Source organism: Centropristis striata, chromosome 12 (assembly GCF_030273125.1).
Source record: "Centropristis striata isolate RG_2023a ecotype Rhode Island chromosome 12, C.striata_1.0, whole genome shotgun sequence".
Taxonomy (NCBI): Eukaryota; Metazoa; Chordata; class Actinopteri; order Perciformes; family Serranidae; genus Centropristis; species Centropristis striata.
Genome location: NC_081528.1, coordinates 1,257,306 through 1,277,741, shown reverse-complemented (window position 1 = coordinate 1,277,741; position 20,436 = coordinate 1,257,306). Strand labels below are relative to the sequence as shown.

General features: G+C 37.9%; 1 protein-coding gene across 4 annotated transcripts; it reads left to right on the top strand.

Moving 5' to 3' along the window:
- The first annotated feature begins 706 nt into the window (after positions 1-706).
- Positions 707-20,052, top strand: matr3l1.2 (matrin 3-like 1.2). Of its 4 annotated transcripts, none has more exons than XM_059346201.1 (21): positions 707-2,733; positions 4,512-4,573; positions 4,666-4,704; positions 5,667-5,749; positions 6,546-6,598; positions 7,608-7,724; positions 7,804-7,929; positions 9,309-9,533; positions 10,473-10,597; positions 11,530-11,920; positions 12,650-12,838; positions 13,680-13,776; positions 13,914-13,930; positions 15,135-15,257; positions 15,416-15,544; positions 16,154-16,282; positions 16,370-16,500; positions 17,260-17,548; positions 18,183-18,354; positions 18,980-19,095; positions 19,496-20,052. In XM_059346201.1, the coding sequence occupies exons 1-21, from the start codon at positions 1,963-1,965 to the stop codon at positions 19,556-19,558; spliced, it is 3,447 nt and encodes a 1,148-aa protein (XP_059202184.1). In that variant the 5' UTR covers positions 707-1,962; the 3' UTR covers positions 19,559-20,052. The 4 variants fall into 4 exon arrangements, with proteins under 4 accessions (XP_059202184.1, XP_059202180.1, XP_059202183.1 ...); XM_059346197.1 differs by having other exon boundaries at positions 15,099-15,257; XM_059346200.1 differs by having other exon boundaries at positions 6,543-6,598.
- Positions 20,053-20,436: the final 384 nt, after the last annotated feature.

Here is a 20,436-nt window from a genome sequence, read left to right as displayed (position 1 = left end):
TTATGTTTCATATGGAAGGAAAACAACCCCACCAGGTTACTGTCAGCCAAAAATACAGTAAAATAATGAAAGGCTACGACTCAATCTGCAGAAAATATGTTTATTTTAATACCTGGTACAACTAAGGTTCATTTGTTTGGACAAATATAATGATAACAAGAAAAATAGCTGATAAGAGTTTAATTTAAGAGCTGATATCTATACATTTAGCATGGTTTTATTGATTTTGGTTATTATCAAGAATGTTTCCATGACTGTAGATGTAAAAAAGACACAAATTGACCAAAAAATAGACGTAAAAATGACCAAATAAGACACAAATTGACCAAAAATACATGTAAAAATGACATAAAATTATGGAAATAGACACAAATTGACAGAAAATACAGTCGTGGGGGAAAAAAATGAGACCACCCTTGTTTTCTTCAATACGTTGTTAATTTTAATGTCTGGTACAACTAAAGGTTCATTTGTTTGGACAAATATAATTATAACAACAAAAATAGCTCATAAGAGTTTAATTTAAGAGCTGATATCTAGACATTTAACATGGTTTTATTGATAAAAACTAAAATCATCAAACCAATATCAAGATTATCATTATTTTTGGTCATTTTGTGTCTTTTTTGATAATTTTTACGTCTATTTTTTTGTCATTTTGTGTCTTTTATGGTCTTTTGCACATCTACAGTCATGGAAACATTCTTGATAATACCCATAATCATTATTTAGAAAAAACTACAAATACTACAAAACTACATATCCTCTTTTCCCGGCTTTAATGGTAGAATATCGCAACAGCGCCCCCGGTTTTAATGGTGGAAATGCAGTAATGCTTTCCCGCCTTAAATGGTTTAGTTAAACAAAGTCTCCAGCAGTTGGAGTTTAATGTCTGCAGATCAGATTCGGGAGGTTTTTCCTCCCCTGACTCGGCACCTCTCTGCTGCCTTTCTCCAGTCCTAAACTCCAGTAAATATAGGAGTCATTCCCAACTGTAAATCTATCCTCGTCCATAACATCCTCTGCATATTTTTGGGATGCAATACTAGTTTGCAAAAAGTGCGAGGAAGTTCAGTTTGAGCAGCTTCTAGAGCCCGTCCCCTGGGTACCAACTCTGGATGCACAAACAGGTTTTGCAGCAGTTTTTTCCCAGTCTTTATCGCACTCTGAAAGGAGTTTATTGCTTTGATTGAATCCATTTTCCATCAACACTGATTGGACATGAACATAAAAGAAATAAACTCTGTAAAACCCTCCTGGATCTGCTGGAAAAGTCCTCGTCAAGTTCTGTTATCACAGAACATTTAACTGCAACAAATATACTTTTACAAAGAGCTTTTACTTGTAGTGAAGTATTTTCTCAGGGTGGTATTAGTACTTTTACTGCAGTAACGTCTCTTCCACCTTTGGACAGAACTCATGTAGCTGCTTCACCATCATTTCTTTATGAAAACTTGAAGGTAAAACAAAAATAACGTTATGACTTTTGTTGGTCCAGTTCACTTCACTTCTTTCACTATAATTGGACTTTCTTTTTTATTCCTTCTCATATTTTATCAAACCTAAACAGACTGATTCATGCAGAGGCTTGTTTTATTAATCTCTCAGTTTGTCCTTTGTCCTCCCTCCTGGTTGAGGTGAAGTTTCTCTCTTTACAGCCTGTTCTGTCTGCTTCCCTAGCCTTCTTTATTTGCCTCTCATGTCCCAGTAATCCAGCGTTACCTGCTCAGGTGGCTGTCCTTCCCTGTGCTCAGTGCCGCTCTCTCTCAGCGGCGGCAGCGTCTCAAGAGTGTCTCATTGTGTTTCAGCAGAAATAAGACAGAAGAGGAGTTCCCCTTCACTTTGACCAGCTTTACTCTTTGAACACTAAGTGACAGTAACTTCCCCCGGTCCTTTAACAGCTTAGAAGTCTTTGTCTTGACCTGCTGGTCTGAAGCCGGACAGCCGCTCCACTTTGGCGTCATGTCTCAGAAGTCGCAGTCAGACGGCGGTCAGAAACACTTCGCCGTGGGTCGGGGGCTCCTGGCCGCCGCAGAGACCTTGAACTACAGCATGAACGAGCAGCGATCCAGTCGGCAGATGGGGGGCGTGTCCTCTGGCATGGGGGTGGGCGGCGGCATGGACGGCCACGACGGCGGCGGCGGCTCGCAGACGTCCCGGCGCGCCGGCAGCCACATTGGCAACACCATGAAGCTGTTTGCCAGCTTGGGGCTGTCGCCCTCCGACCTGGACGCTCTGGCCGAGATCCCAGAAGAGGACATCAGCGTGGAGACGCTGCCGCACTTCCTCATGCAGCTCAAGAGCCGCAAGGGAGACGCAGGGGAGCGCCGCGGGGCGTCCTCTGACGCCGGCTACCGAGGAGGAAGAGACGGCTGGGATGACATGCACATGGGCAGGATGGGCGGTCCTTCTCTGGGCTCCGGTTCAGCCCGGTCCCAGACCTCTGCAGACTTTGGGTACGGGTCCCTGCAGGACGTGGCGCCCAGCCGGGGCTACGGTTTAAGTTTCGGCAGTGGAGGCGGTGGCGGCGGCAGAGAGAGGTCGTACTCTGAGCTTTCTCAACACGAGTCCTACAGCGGGCTCGGCATGGGTCCGTCATCGTCCGAGCCCGTCTTTATGCAGAGGAGGATCGGCTCACCGTCCAACGGGAAAGTCCAAGACTTCTTGGGAGTCTTGCCCCCCATGTTCCCCCACGTGTGCTCTCTTTGTGACTTTGACGTTCACTCCACCCTGGTGAGTACCGAGCAGACTCCTTCTCTCTATCCTCGGAGCTTTAACTTATAATGTTTCAGTTCAGACTCCTTCAGTCTTCTGTCCGCTTCAGTCAGAGACAGCTGGTAATCGCCAATCCGAATGTTTCCATGATTCTCCAGTTTGACTTTAAATCAGCATGTCTTCATTCTTCTGATCAGACAGACATCTTAAAGGAGTAGTCCACCACACCACAGTCAGGTCTGTCGTTATCTGTTGTATGTCAACCAACTCCACATAGTGAACATATCCACATGTTTATTACACGTTTCTACACACAACAGTTAGACAGAAAGATGTCAAAAAGAGTCTTTATTGTACAAATGTTGACCTCGCTCTGACCTCGCTGCCTCTGAGAAGCAGCTTTTATTCCGAAAAAAGTGTCTCCATGATTTCAGTGCAGCCCAGCTGGACACATCCTGGACCAGAAACTTCAAAATAAGAAGCATTTTTATCCAATCTGAATCTCTTACTCTAATCCCTTATTGAATCTTTTTAGCTCGTAATTTGTCAGAACCCCAACAAGCAGTTTCAGGAAGTTTTTTTTCACTCCTGTCAGCGTCTTCACTGAAGTCCTGCAGCTCTATCGAAACAGTTTTATTTGAGTTTCACCTACTTCTAACTGTGATTGTGCAAATATGAAAATGTTAAACAACATGAGTTCAGTTTTGAGCTTTTCTCTGAGGTGATGCAGAACGTAAACAACAGTGTCGTCTGCAAACAGGCGAATGTTAGTTTGTCCATAATGTCCTCATTATTCACTGCTATATATATATATATATATTTGCAAGTCCTGTACCACTATGGAAACGGTACAATTATGACAACAACTCAAATAAAACTTGTATGAATTCATAAACATGACTTTAGTTTTTCAGCATTTAGAGCCACTTTTAAATAAATAAATGTTTCTGAATCTGACTTTTGTTCGTCTAAAGAAAACTTTTAACCCTCTGAACCCCAACAAACGGTTCAGTCACATTTTACTCACTGTGACCTTGATTCATTGCAATATAAATAATCCTGCAGCTCTATGGAACAAGCACAATCGTGGCTAGAAGTGGGGACAACTCAAACATGTCTTTGTGCAGAATAACACAGTTAGAATGACAATAATTATTAAAAACAGAACAAAATGCAAGTGAATTTCTTTGATATTTTAATTGACAAATTGCAGCAAAACAATGTATATAAACCATGTTTTGTGTCACCAATATTTAGTGCTGAGGGTGGACAGCTGAAACTTTCTCAATCTTTGTTCTGCAGCATCGAACACTATCGATCCCTATTGAAAGTTTAGATTTGGTTATTTTTTCCTTGGCAGGAGCATTTTCCACATATGATTTGTTCTAGGACTTTTTACAGTTTCTGGCTATGATAAATGATCAACCTGAGTCAGAAAGAGAAAAACTGAGAAAAGTCAGTAAATGAACGATTCAATAAGGGATTCATCGCAGCGCTAAATGGATCTCAGTGTGAACCAGATCACTACAAATATGCAAATATTTGCCGATATCTCGAGCCGGAAGATCCATTGGAGTCCTTCTTCTTATCGTTATGACGTTAGCAGATCAGTACCGTTCTTTAAAAACGTAATATTTGGACACAGACAGACTTCTGTTTGAACTTTGAGACACAGTGCTTTTTTTTTTTTGGCTCCACCTTTCAGTTGTAATGTTTGGTGAACTGTTCCTTTAAGATGAGTTGGCTGGTGGACGAAGCGCCCGCCGAGCCTCAGTAACTGTGTGTTTGACTTGTAGGAGTGGAACCAGCACACTAATGGACTTCGACATGCAGAAAACAGACGTGTGCTGCTTGACATGTGAGTCAGTGACACAGTGTGTTAGCGTCACAGAGGGCACAGTACACACTTTGTACTCTGCAGAGATGTAACGCTGATAAATGTGGTTTCAGGTATCCGGACTGGGACCCTGGCATGTCCTCGGGCAGAGGGTAAGAGTGTTTATAGTGATCAATGTGAATGAATACAAGTTTAGGACTCTTTTTCACTCCAGGAACGTTTATCTTTTGTCTGTAGTTTTGTTTGTGATGTTTAATTTTCTCTTGATTGGGAGAAAAAAAGCTCAGAAGTGATTTTTTTTTCGATTTAAGGCTGTAACACAACGATTATTTCATCATTTACTCTATAAAATTGTGAAAAATGTCCCTGACACTACCTCACAGTCCAGGGTAATGTCTTAGCTTTCAGCTTTCAAAATAAGAGCACAGTGTGTTAACAGAATCCATCACAGAATCTACAAGAGGACTGTCAAAATAAGGCGTCTTAAATAAAACATGCAAGAGCCCTTATTCTCCTTTACAATATTTAACACCTAGAAAATTTACAAAAATGAAAAAACAAGCTATATAACACAAAAACGCCAATAGGAACCTTGCTAAAGGACATTTACAATTGTGTTAAAATAAAAATAAATGGAAAAGTGATAAAGTGATTGGAGTATTTACTGCTTTTTACTGCTATATTTGATTTACTCCACATTAACAGTCTTATCATAACATGTATTCTTATCAGTAGCAGCTCAAAACCAGATAATTTACTGTATTTTATAAAACGATTAAATTAAAATTGAGCAGAATTTAGTTCAGAGTTTTGGTCCGGCCCCGTAACCTTCGTGGTATTAGTCATGTGGCCCCTTGGGGAAATTAATTGCCCACCCCTGATGTAAACATCGGCAAGAAAGGGAGGTAAAGTGCACAGGGTCCTTATGGTTATAATTCTGTATTTATTGGACGAGCCCCAAATCGGCTTGGCCCGTCCCGTCTGGTTCTTCCCACAAATTCACTATAATTTTGGTTCCTGTAGTGAAAAAGAAGTTATTTCCAATGAATCGTTGAGGTGAAAGTGTGAGCAGGTGTGTTTCATTGACTGACGGCTGCTGTGTTTGATTCGGCAGCGCTCTCCTGGAAACGCCCAACATGTCTGCAGGGCTGCTGGGAGCCGCCCCCATGTCCTCGTCTCAGACGTCCTCCAGCTGGGGTGAGACGCCACGCACATATTATTACTGTTACTCTTGTTATTTGAGCTCCTATCGTCTTCGTTTGTCCTGTTCCTTCTTCTTATTTTTATCTGCTTAAAGTGTTTTGTTCAGCTAAAGATGTAAAACCGAATGTCGCCAAAGTTGGCAGGTGTTTTGCAAATTCTAGCGACTACCCAGAACATGAAAATATCCTTTTTTACCTCTAGGTGGCGCTGATCATAAACAAACCAGCATGGCTAATTATGCACAGAGTCTCCGGTGATCATAAACATAGTGACCGTGAATTAACCGGCATCACTAACTGTGCACAAAGTGTCCGGTGCTTGTTGTAAACAAACAGAGATCGCTAAGTGAACACCTCCTGCAGCAGCAGCACATACACACTGTACTGCTACAGAGCTAACTGTTAGCCTGTTAGCACATACACACTGTACTGCTACAGAGCTAACTGTTAGCCTGTTAGCAATTTGCAGACTGGACGCTAAGGGGTTAACATCCCCTCCGGCTCTGCAGCTGGGAGAGACTGCTGCAGGAGAACGAGTCTTCAAAAGTCTCCAATAACACCAGAAAAAGTTGCTTGATTTGTCGGCAGTCGCTTTCTTGAAAAATAGTCTCTAAGGGGAACTGAAAAGTCCATTTCCAGTAATTCAAGTCAACCAAGTATTGAGTCATATAGATGGACATACTTTTCAGAGGCCAGCATTTCCATATAAAACAGGAGATAAAATCCCACTGAGAGTGGAGAAGGTAACATTCTGTGTGTGTGTGTGTGTGTGTGTGTGTGTGTGTCAGGAGGAGGAGGAGGAGGTCCTGGTCTGTCAGGGAAGAACCAGCTGGGACAAAATAAGGTCAGTTCACTCTTCTGTCACCATGTTATTAACATTAATACTGTAATATTGTCACTTTATTGCTGATCTGCATGAACTGCTCCATATTCAGAGGTTCAGTAATGATCCAGGGTCACTGCTGCATCCAACAGTCTTTTAAACAAATTACTAGTGGCTGAAAACAAGGCTGAAGACTGGTTCTAGGTGGTTCTCCAAGAACTGGTGATGTAGAAATGCATGGACGTCTCACCTGGTGGAGAGTCGAGGATAGACTATCTGCTAATATACTAATATACTTACATAATATAATTAATACTCAGACTCCTAAATCTTTTTATAATTATATAATTTACTGTTTAAATACTCATTCTTCTAACAGTCGAGGGGTGAATAGTGGACTGATTACTCTACCTGAGACTGTCTCTGTGAAGTTGTCAGTGTTTTATAGGTCAGTTGAGCTTTGGAACAGTCTTCAGATGAGGTTGGGGAAATGAAGGGAAAGGCTGGTTTTAAAGGAAGATTAAGAATGTATTCGATGTATACCCCTTAATTATATCATCATTTTATTTGAGTGTATTTGAGCTAGGTGATACAAGACTGTTATGATGCTTTCTTTTTCTTTTCTTTCTTCATTTTTATATACTTTTATAACGACTTGAGTTTGTAATGCCTGTGGTACTCTTTTATATGAGTAACACATTTCTGCATCTCCTCAAACGGTTATGAAAGAAAGACGAACATCTGGTCCGTAACTTCTAAACGACTGTGAACATGTAAATAGTGTAGGCCTGTCACGATAATTACTATATCGACTTATGCATCGATAGATAAAAATGGACACAATAGTTTTCTGGACTCAATATATTTTTGTTTACATGCGTGACTTTTTGTGCTTTTTCATGTCGTGTTTAACGCTGCAAATGTTTGACAGGCAGCACGAATTGCCGAAAAAATAGCTATATTTCCCAAGCAGCCTAATATAGCCTGATATAGTGTCTTGTGAAGCTGAGTGGTGCTGTGTGGTCCTCAGCTGAGGAGCAGGGTGGTGGTGGTGAACTACGACAGGAAACCTCTCAGCAACAAGACTCTGTTCGCCTTCACCGAGCCGTTCGGCGTCCTGCGGGAGCACCTGGTCCTCAAGAACAAGGTGAGTCACTCTCCCCCGTCCTCAGACCTCTGAACAAACCTGATGTCAGCGGTCCGTCTGACCTGGTTGTCTCCTGCAGGCCTTCCTGGAGATGAACAGCCACGAGGAGGCCGTGGACATGGTCAACTACTACGAGCAGCACCAGGCGGCGCTCTACGGCAAACCCATCAACTTCTACCTGTCCAAGAGGCTGCTGGTCATCGAGGTAACCCCGCCCTCCTCGATACCGACATGCCAATCACATTAGAAAAGATCCCACTAAAGCAGTTTTCAGTATCGGCCGAAACCTAAGAGACTCAGAAGATGTCTCCACTCTGTACATTTAAGGAGAAGTGGGAGAATGAATTGAAGATCAACATTACCGCAGGGTTGTCACGATACTAACATTTTCAACTCGATACTTGATACCATTTTCGATACCACCAGGATAAAAACAAAGACCCCAAAATTTAACAGAAATATTTTTATTAACAAGAAAAATGCAACATGTAAAAATGAACAGAACCACAGGTTAAATATTAATAATAAAAACAGTTGTGCAAAAAGAAACTGCAACTATGATAACAAGCTTCAGGTCTGAGGTAGTGCACAAAATAAATAAATACAATAAACAATAACAATTAGAACCATATTTTCAGCTGTGTGTTGCTGTTTGGTTGCAGGTCGACTTTTCTCTGCTTCATTCTGGGAAAATAACACTTTTCAGTCACCAACATTTATGTAAACTTATTAACTCTGTGCTTATGTATACTGACACTGTGTATACTGTGGGTATCGATACTTTTGAAAATGAGTATCGTATCCGGATACAACGTTTTAGTATCGATACTTTTTTGAGTATCGATACTTTTGACAACCCTACATTACCGTAGAGGAGTGGCAGAATATGTGTGAAGCTCAGCAAACAACCACAAACTGGAGAATATGGCGGGAATTTGTGTGGAAAAATCTGACCCGTTTCGTCATCACTCCCAAATTAAAAGGTAAACAAACAGACTCCCAGCATGTTCGCTGGCGTACATGTGGAGAAAGGGAAGCCAATCATACACACATTTTCTGGAAATGCCAGAAACTTTTTACCCATTTTGGGGAAATGTACACAACATAATTAAAGACATCCTGGCTATGCAATACCTAAAGAATGCAGTGTTATGTACCTTGGGAATTTGAATCATTATGTCCTTGTCAAAGACAGATATTTAATAAAAATACTACTGGCCACATGTAAAATAAACAATAACAAGATGAATGTATAAGGTGGAGCCACCAGCTGTTAATGAATGGTTAGAAACCATTAGAGAAGTCCAGAACATGGAGAGAATGACATCTAGAGTAAGAATGAAGGAAAATGTCTTTTGACTAAATGGGAGATGTATGTATGCTTCTTAGTTCCCTTTTTGAGGCCTATGTGTATGTTTCTTACTGAAATAGCTAGTTGAACAGCTCTTCTGCAAAGCCACTGAAGTTTTAACAAATAATAGTTTCAACACTTCAGTCACAGCTAAGCTAAGCTAAATATCCCCTTCATGAGCCACATCCAAGATGATTTTCTGATTCTAACTCTGTCCTGTGTTTGTCCCTCAGAAAGACCAGCGGGCCTCAGACAGGTCCATGGACAGGTCGATGGACAGGTCGATGGACAGGTCCATGGACAGGCCCATGGACAGACCTGTCAGGGAGGTGAAAGGTCAGGGCAGCCGTGTGGTTTTCTTCTTCAACCTGCCCAGACAGGACGAGAAGAAGAAGGAGCTGCTGACCATCGCCGAACGCTTCGGCATCGTAGAGAAACACCTGTTCCTCACCGACCAGGTCAGCTCTCTTTAACCTGGTTTTACTAAATATCACTAATAGCAGATGAAACTGAAAGATCTAATGAATCTATAGAGCCCAAGTATGTGAAGATACCATGTCGGGAAGTTGTTGTAAAAATGCTGCAAAGTTGGGCTATTTTGGCGATTTTATGCTGATAACAGGCAGTTTAAGGCAAAAACCACATAGTGTTTCTCCATGTAGCGCTAATCTGCCATTTGTGCCTACTATATGTGAATATTTGTGTACCCTGAGGTCCCTAAACAGGCTTTAAATGACATGAACTGGGTCTCAGTGGAAAGCTGAGACTCTTGTGGATTCAATGAGTCCAGTTCTCTTCATGTGGGATGATGTTAGTCATCAGTGGTAGCAGTGTTTCCCCTACATTCATTCAGCAGCGGCGCACTGCTTTCCTAGGTTTATTGACAACAAGAGATCAAAAAGACCAAAGTTTTTAACCCAAATCTCAGCATGGATTCTTCTCTGTTGTTCCCAAGGTCTTTATATATTGATGTTATATTCTGGAGCGTTTTTCTGACCATTTTTATCGATTCTCAATATGAATAAAATTGCATTATTGAGCACCAAATGTGTGTAACAAATGGTGTCAACCCAAAAATTGCTGCTGCAACTTCTGGGACACAGTTGAACCTGGACTGGACTTTAGAAAGCGTCCCCTAATGTTATGACCCTTTAGTCACCATTATAGGGTCTTTGAACAATAACAGGTTAAGGTGTACAAAACATAAACTATATAAATTATGTTTTTAGTAATTTGTTTGTTAATAAAGAGACTTATCACCCAGCAGGTAATCCACTTTAATGTTGCGCTTTAATCAGCTGTGAAGTTAGTTTCCTGTCTGTTCTGTCAGCTGATCCAGAAGCCGTCTGATATGATGTGACGTCTCCGACTCTGATTGTGTCTCCGTGTGTTTTCAGGCGTTCGTCCAGCTCGGGACTCCGGAGGACGCAGAGATGTTGGTCAAGTATTACAGCGTGAACCCGCTCAACATCGACGGGCGACCCATCCGCCTCAACATCTGCGCCAAGTACAAGACGCTCAAGTGAGTCCACACAACTTTTACTAGAAGTATCTTTAGTTTAAAAAAATCCAGCGTTTATCATAGAAAGAAACTCCAAAAACAGGCGTTAACGTCAGAGTTTGAACTTTCCGATGGTCCTTGAACGCATCATCAGTTATAAAAAGTGACCAAAACTTGTTTTAAATGTTGATATTAATGTCAGAATGTTTTTATTCTCCATGGGTCTTTTAAAATAAACCAGATCCTGTTAAAAACATTAAATTCTGCTGTTTACACAGAGCAGAGAGGAGAGGACAGGAGAGGCTGGAAACATGACAATACTGAATAAATGTACAATATGTGGAGAAAACTTTTTATCGTCTTTGTGTCTTCTTTTGGTCATTTTTTCATATTTTCTGGTAATTTTACGTCTTTTTAGTAATTTTACATGTTTTTGGTAATTTCACGTCTTTTTGGTAGTTTTACATTTTTGGGGGGTAATTTTGCATATTTTTTTAGTAATTTTAAAATATTTTTGGTAATTTTGCGTCTTTTTTTGGTATTTTTACATATTTTTTGGTAATTTTACATATTTTTTAGTAATTTTACACATTCTTAGTAATTTTACATATTTTTGGTAATTTTACGTCTCTTTAGTAATTTTACATATTTTTGGTAATTTTGTGTCTTTTGGTTCGACATCATCCGTGGCACTTGGTAAAATGTTTTTATATAAATTCTGTTTTATTGAAATTTTGAAATATTTATCAGAGAAAATCTCATTTTTTTCTGATTTGTCATTCTAACTGTGTTATTCTGCACAAAGACATGTTTGAGTTTTTCCACAGAGCTGCAGGACTTATAGATTTATAGAGATTTATATAGATTTTATATGTTGCAGTGAGCAGAGGGTTAAATTTTGATTTGTTAAAGTTCGATTAAAACAGAATAATTGTCACGTTTCTGTGTCTCAGTGTGAACCGAAGACAAGGAGGAGACGGTCGCAGCCAGAGGAGCGGAGGAGGAGCAAACGCCTCCTCCGGATCTGCAACCAGGTCCTCCTTCAACCCCCCCAGGACCTCCTCCACCTCCTCGTCCAGATCCCAGTCCAGCTCCAGGAGCAGAGAGGAGAAGAAGAAGGAGGAGGAGAACAAACAGAAGCCTGAGGAGCAGCATGCAGCAGAGGAGGAGCAGCAGGAGGAGGAGGAGGAGGAGGTGTCAGGAGTGGTGGAGGGGGAGGACGGAGGAGAAGAGGAGGAGGAGGAGGAGAAGGTAACTGATGGAGATGCAGAGGAGGAGCAGCCTGAAGCAGCAGAGTCTGTGATGGAAACAACAGAGAAGTCTGAGGAGGTCCAACAGCAGGAGGTAAACAAACAAACAAACAAACAAACAAACAAGGATCAGACCACATTTAGGGGTATTTATTAGTTTAAATAAGTAAAACGTTTAAAAGAAAAGTAAAAAAGTGAAAAAAAGCACATAGATCATATAAAGTAAAAGATTTTAGAGGTGAAATCAATTAGAAAAATCATAAAATAAAACAATTGCCCAGGATAATGTTTGGAAGGAAAAAAAAAAGTAAAAAAACAAACATTTACGCATATGTGATTTTATCTAAATAATAATAAAAATTAATTTAAAAAATCATAATTGCATATAGGTAATATTTGAAAAATAATTTAAATAATCATAATTACATATAGGTAATATTATATAAAAAGAACAGAAATTAATTAAAAATATCACAATTGCATTTTGGTAATATTCAAAAATAATAAAAATTAATTTAAAAAATCATAATTGCATTAAGGCAATATTATAAAAATACGAAAAATGAATTTAAAAATCATAATTGCATATAGGTAAAATAATTTATAAAAAAGAAAAATAATTTTAAAAATCATAATTGCATATTGGTAATATTTTTAAAGAAAAAAAATGCATTTAATAATGAAATAATTATTGAACATAAGAAATATTAATTGGGAAGAAAAAAATGAAGTAAAACAGTTTTGATAATATTAATTTGAAGAATAAAATAAATGGTCAGAAAAGTGATGTTGGCCTCGTTTAAACTGAACGTTGACCTCACAGGCTCCTGGCGCTGATGATGTCACTGTGGGCGGGGCCGAGGGAGCGGTGAGGCAGGAGGCGGAGTCAGAGGGAGCGGCAGAACCCACAGAACCAGGAACCACGAGTGAAGAACACGAGAACAAAGAAGAAACGAGCGCAGAACCTGCAGAGAGCTCCGAGACTGCAGACCCAGACCGGCCCGAGGACCCGGTACACTCAGTTATATTATTAATATTATTATTATTATTACAAGTTTTATTATTATTACCATGATTTTATTATTATTATTATTACTATTATTACTACTACTATAATTATTGTTATTATAATTACTGCTATTATAACTATTAATATTATTATTATTATTACTATTATTATCATTATTACATTTTTATTCTTATTACTACTACTATCATTATTATTATTAATATTACTTCCATTATTAGTATTACTATTAATATTATTATCATCATTATTATATTATTACTATTAATATTGTTATTCTTATCATTATTATTATTATTATTATTACTATTAATATTGATATTATCATTATTGTATTATTACTATTAATATTATTATTACTTCTATTATTATATTACTATTAATATTATTATTACTATCATCATTATTATATTATTGTTATTATCATTATTTCTATTATTATTATTATTATTTTTATATGTACGATTATTGTCAGACAACCGATTTGCCCTTTATTTATATGTTATGATACCTTCTAAATATAGTTTAATATATAATAAGCTCTCTCTTCTTAATTACACACACACAAGTTCACGTTAAACACATTTTTCACCTGAATGCACCATGAAGTCCCTGTTGGCACACATTCTTTACCGTAAAACACAGTGTAGACCTGCAGAAGAATTTTGACTGAAAAAAGTTTTGTCCATGTTGCCTTAAAAGTTGAAATATGTAAAGTTTCTAAACCAAAAATAGTTTCGGTCCATTTAGTATCTGCAGTAGAATTAATAAAATAAAACGTTTTAGGTGTGTGTCGATGGTTCTGACAGTTCAGTTTGTGGCTCAGTTCGATCAGGACTTCCTGGAGAACATGGAGGACTTTGTGACGTTGGACGAGCTGGCGGAGGACGAGGACGAAGCGGACGAAGAGTCCGACTCCATCGGTACGAGTCTCCTCCAGCAGCAGACGAGTTTTATGTTACAGATGATATAAATATACAGAATCAGGACGTTTTAAAGAAGCTGCTTCATGTGTTGAAATGAAACTAACGCTGATTCTGTCCTGTTTGTGTCTCTGCAGACAACACGAGGACAGGGGTACCTGCACACTCTTCTTCTTCATTACACACACACACACACTAAACATATATTGCAGCTGAATGCACCATGAAGTCCCTGTTGGCACACACGATTTACCGTAAAACACAGTGTAGACATGCAGCAGATTTTTGACGGCAGTTCCAAAACAGTGACGTGCAGAAACAAGGTGTGTTTGGAGGGACAAGAGGTTATTCGAAGGGACAGTGTTTACCTCTCTTCTCCAATACACACACATTAAACACATACTGCACCTGAATGCACCATGAAGTCCTTGTTGGCACACACGCTTTACTGTAAAACACAGTGTAGACCTGCAGCAGATTTTTGACAGCAGTTCCAAAATTGTGATGTTTAGAGGGACACAGGGTTTTTCTGTCTTCATCATTAAACACACACACACACACACATTAAACATATATTGCACCTGAATGCACCATGAAGTCCCTTTTGGCACATATGTTTTACCGTAAAACACATTGTAGACATGCAGCAAATTTTTGACAACAGTTCCGAAATAGTGATGTTTAGAGGGACAGAGGGTCTTCCTTCTGCCTTCATTACGCACACACACTAAACATATAATGCACCTGAATGCATCATGAAGTCCCTGTTGGCACACATTCTTTACCGTAAAACACAGTGTAGACATGCAGCAGATTTTTGACTGCAACTCCAAAACAGTGACGTGCAGAAACAAGGTGTGTTTAGAGGGACAAGAGGTTGTTTCTCTGTCTTCTTCATTACACACACACACACACACACACACACACTAAACATATAATGCACCTGAATGCATCATGAAGTCCCTGTTGGCACACATTCTTTACTGTAAAACACAGTGTAGACATGCAGCAGATTTTTGACTGCAGCTCCAAAACAGTGACGTGCAGAAACAAGGCGCTGGTCGGACTCCGTTTCCCAGCAGCCTCTCTGTGTGAACTGTGATGTCAGGACACAGCAAAGTATTTTAGGTACTTTAGACACTTAAAATAAAACCAACATCAGTATCTGTTTGTTATATTCCCAATATTTTCTCCTTTTTACCTGCTGACAGACTCGACTAGACTCCATTGATAAAAACAGTAATTTTAGCCGACACTGATTTCTGTAATAACAGAGAAAATGATCATTTCTGAAAGTGAATGACGCCTGAGACACTTCACAGCTCAGCTTTAACGGTGGCGGCTCTCTTGCTGTCCAGGGCATGAGGGTGGTGAACATCGTCGGCTTCAGACGAGGTTACAACTTCATGAACGAGCTGCTGGGACTCGCCAAACCTTTTGGGAAGGTGGTGAAACACCTGGTGCTGGACTTAAGATCTGAGGTACACACCAAGTACACACCAAGCATCTACAGACACGGAAACCTTCACACAGCAGGCAAAATATAACAACAGAGAAGAAGATTACATACAAATGAATAATTATACGTGTGTGTGTGTGTGTGTGTGTGTGTGTGTGTGTGTGTGTGTGTGTGTGTCAGGCGTACCTGCAGTTCGCCACAGAAGAAGAAGCTCGAGCGATGGCGAGTTTCTATAACGGGAACATCAAGGCGTCCGTGTGCGGCCGCCAGGTGAGAGTCAGCCACTCCACCAGCTACCCGACCATCCAGGTCAGTCTCTTTACCAACCAGTGATTCTATGGTTTGGGGTTCTTTTATGGATGTTTTCATTGTTTATTAAAATTTAGATTTTTGTGTTTTTATTTATGAATATTTATATTTTCTTATTGTTTTTATTGTTTATGAATATGTCGATTTTTTTAATTGAGTTTTTTTTTCATGAATATTTAGATTTTTTTATTGTTTTATGTTTATGAATATTTAGATTTTTTTATTAAGAGTTTTATTTTTTATAAATGTATTTAGATTTGTTTGTTCTTTATAATTATATATATATATATATATATATATATATACATATTATTATACTATATATATTTTTCAGTTTTTATTTTTATAAATTATTTTTTATGACTTAAGATTTATATATATATATATATATATATATATTATATTTTCGATTTTCTTTTATTTTGATTTTTATGAATATTTAGAATTTTTTTATTGTTTTTATTTTCTTATTGTGCGAAAAAAAAATTAATGAATGTTTCAATTTTTTTATTTTTTATTGTTGTTGATGAGCTCCAGATTGTGTTGCTGACTCTTGTTTTTGTGTGTGTGTGTGTGTGTGTGTGTGTGTGTGTGTGTGTGTGTGTGTAGTGTGGCTCCAGCAGGGTTGTGTATGTGGGTCAGATCCCCAACAGTAAATATTCTGACGCTGCGGTGCTGAAGCTGGCCGAGCCGTTCGGGAGAGTCAGCAAGTATTTCCTCAACCGGCTCAGGAGAGAGGTACGGAACCAGAACCCTCAGAACCAGAACCCCTAGAAGCAGAATCCCCAGAAGCAGGAGCTGAGCTCAGTGTGTTTGTGTCCTCAGTGTTTCCTGGAGATGGAGAAGGCGGAGGAGGCGGAGAAGATGGCTGAAGAATATAAAACCAATCCTCCAAAGTTCCACGGGAAACGTCTGACCGTCTACGTCAGCAGGAAGTACCGGCAGCTCAAACACGGGTCAGTTCCTGCTCCGATCATTGATCTCTAACAATTTAACAACAATATATATATACAACTAACAATAACATTTACTCCTGTCTAACACAGATCATTCACTCATTCTCACTATTTAACTCTGAAATCACTAAAACATGATGCTGATGTGGAAACAGTCTGAATTCTGTCTGCAACAACACAAGAACACTGCTGTTAAAATGACGGTTTTCTGAATGGAGTTTAATTCAATGAAAGTTATAAATCACACACATTAAACACATATTGCACCTGAATGCACCATGAAGTCCCTGTTGGCTCACACACTTTACCGTAAAACACAGTGTAGACATGCAGCAGATTTTTGATTGCAGTTCCAAAACAGTGACATGTAGAAAATGGAGTGTTTAGAGCAGGGGTCTCAAACTTTTAAATAAGTTTGTCTTTTTTTTTTTAATATTTTTTTGTCATCTTTAATAAATTTGTCTTTAAAAAAATAATAATAATTGTGTGTCTTTTTTGGTAATTCTGTCTTTTTTTTTGTTGGTAATTTTGTGTCCCTTTTTTTGTTGTAATTTTGTTTCTTTTTTTGGGTCATTTTGTGTCTTTTTAGGTAATTTTGGGTCTGTTTTTAGTAATTTTGTCTTTTTTTTTTTTGGTCATTTTGATACTCCCTCCAGCGGCCCCCAGGGTAATTAAAGTTTGAGACCCCTGGTTTAGAGGGACTTTATTCTGTTGAGTTATTTATTTTCTGTGTGAACGTTGTTGTTGTTGTTGTTTTAGACATCGGTGTCCTGGAGCAACGAAGAGAGAAAACAACAGCAACACGCCCCCCAAAACCTCCAAACTACCTGAACCAGCTGAGGAACCTGCAGCCAAGAAAGCCAAGGAGGAGAAACCAGAGGAGCAGCAGGAGCAGCAGGAGAAACCAGAGGAGGAGCAGAAACCAGAGGAGGCTGAGAAGGAGGAGAAGCAGCAGGAGGAGCAGAAGGAGAAGGAGGTGGAGGAGGTGCAGAGAGGAGAAAACTTAGCTGAGAAGATTCCTGAGGAGAAGCAGACGATCCATCAGGAGGTGAGACTCGTTATCATTATAAAAATGTGACCATTTTTGACAAAAATGTATGTATGGCTTTTTTTGTTTTCTCCAACTTTTGGACAATTGAAAATGTTGTGTTTTTCTGCCATGTATGGACAAATTATGCTCTAATACCTACCAACACACTATAATTGAGCCATTTTTAACATTTGTAGATTTTTTTTTTTAAATTGTTTTATTTTTTATGAATATTTAGATTTTTTTTTTTTTTTTTATGACTATTTAGATTTTTTTATTGATGTTTTTTTATTTTTTTATACATTTTTTACTGTTTTTATTTTCTATGAATATTTAGACTTTTATTGTTTTTATTTTATGAATATATTTTATTGTTGTTTTTTTAATGAATATTTCGATTTTTTATTGTATTTATATTTTTATGAATATCTATTTTTTTTTGCTTTTACTTTTAAATAAATATTGGACATTTTTTACATTTTTAGGCATTTTGAAATGTAACATTTTTTTGACTTAAATCGACATGCTTCAGTATGACTTATTTTATTAATAATAATATGGTGCAGGTTGTGCTGAGCAGCAGTTTAGACTCGTCATGAATCATGAATCAGATGAATAAATCAGGTAGGTAACTGCTCTGTGCTCCTCTCAGCAGCAGGAGGCGAAGCAGGAGCAGCAGCAGGAGGTGAAGCAGCAGCAGGAGGAGGAGAAGATGGAGACGTCGACCAATCAGAGCAGAGAGACGGCGGCGCCCCCGCCGGCGGAGACCAGAGTCAGCGTGGCGTCTCTGCCGCTGCCGCCGCACGACCCCGACACGCCCATCGGTCAGATTTTATTATATTTATCTTCATATATTCATATTATATATCATATATCTGTAGAGAGAAAAGGTCAATATTCAGAGAATGATTAATATAATAATAAATCTGGAGAGAAAATAGAAAAATATATAGATTTACAGAGTTAAAATATATTTGCATAGATAAAAAAGAAAAGGAATAATAAGAATCTTTATTTAAATTAATACCATTTTTTTATTTTCTTTTTTGTATTAATATTCTTTTTTTATTTGTATTAATATTCCTTTTTTAATTTAATATAATTTTTTTCAAATTTGTATTATTTTTATTTTATTTTTTTAAAATGTGTTTTAATATTCTTTTTTTATTTTGTATAAATATTTTTTTTCATTTTTTAAAAATGTGTATTAATACTTTTTTCTTTTCTTTAAAAAATGTATTAATATCCATTTTTTCCTATTAAAAAAATAATTATTTTTTCCCCTTTTTTTTAAATTTGTATTTATCTTCTTTTTCTTATTCTTTTTTTTTTTTTTTCAAACGTTTCTCCTGCAGGTGTTCAGTGAATATTAAAAAAAGAAACAATGTTTTAACTTTGTAACTTTAACTTTGTTTGTGTGTGTGTGTGTGTGTGTGTGTGTGTGTGCAGGTGTGGAGCATGTGAAGATGGGTTATTACTGCCGCGTCTGCTTCCTGTTTTACTCCAACGAAGAAATGGCGAAAAAAACTCACTGCAGCAGCGCAGCACACTACGACAAACTACAGGTGAGACAGACAGGCAGGCAGACAGACAGGCAGACAGACAGACAGGCAGACAGACAGACAGACAGACAGATCTGAATCAGAGTTCTGTCAGAATATTATAGTATGACGGCTAGTTTTTGGTGCTTTTGTAGTGTTTTTCTGTAATTTCTGGCCATATTATGCTTTAATATGTATCAAGAGACTCTTTCTGCATTTTAAAATTTGACAATTTTTTGCAAAAATTGTAATTCTTGACATGACTTTTTTTATAGCGGGTCATTTAGTATAATTTACCCAATTAAAGCATTTTTAGGCATCTTACAATTTTTCACCAAAAAGGTCATAATATGATATAAAATCTTAAATATTGTGATATTCAGAGACGTAAAACCTTTTCTTGGTGTTTGTTGTTTTGTCTCAGAAACATCTGGAGAAGGAGCAGGCCAAAGCAGAGAAGAAGAAAGGGAAGAAGAGCAGCTCCTGAAGAGTCAAACTATTTTATTTTACTGTTTTTTAATCCTGAAAATGTTGAATAAATCCATGAGTCACACACGACGTCTTCAAATGTTTATTAAGAAATTAATAAACCTGTGGAAACAAATGAGATCAAAATACTGTATCAGATTCATTGATTATACTTAATTGATTTATTGGATAATTGGTTAATTGTGTTTAAAAGACGTCGGACTGTGACTTTATGAACCCAACGATCAAATAATCAGCAGATTATTGAATGAGAATAAAAGTCTGAATGTTTCTGTGACTGTTTGAATAAAGGAATAGTTGCTCTGGTTAGCCTAGCTTAGCATTAGAGCCCCCAAACTTTTCTGTTTTTACTTTAAAAACATTAATTTACGTCCAAAAGCTGCAAAGTGAGTCGTTGTAAGAAGTCGAGCTGTTCACCTTTTGTTGTTCTGAGTTTTTTATGTTGATGAATTATTTGCATGTTTTATAGAATAAAACAGTTTCCACAAATGAGTTTTTTCAATGTGAATTCTGACTTTTATTAAAAATCAGGTTTTTTTTCCCACTACTTTTGGACAAACGATGCTACGACATTATCAACAGACCAGAATTCAACCATTTTGAACATTTTTAGGCATTTTACAACTTGACCATTTTTGACTGAAATCGACATGCTATAGTATGACTTTTTTATCGGGGTCATTTTTGGACATCCCATAATGCTTTTCTGTAATTTCATATTATGCTCTAATATGTACCAACAGACTATAATTTTGCCATTCGAAGCATTTTTAGGCATTTTAAATTTGGACAATTTTTGACTAAAATTGACATGTTTTTTGGGTTTGAGTATTTTTTTTCACTATTTTTGGACAAATTATATCACTATACATATCA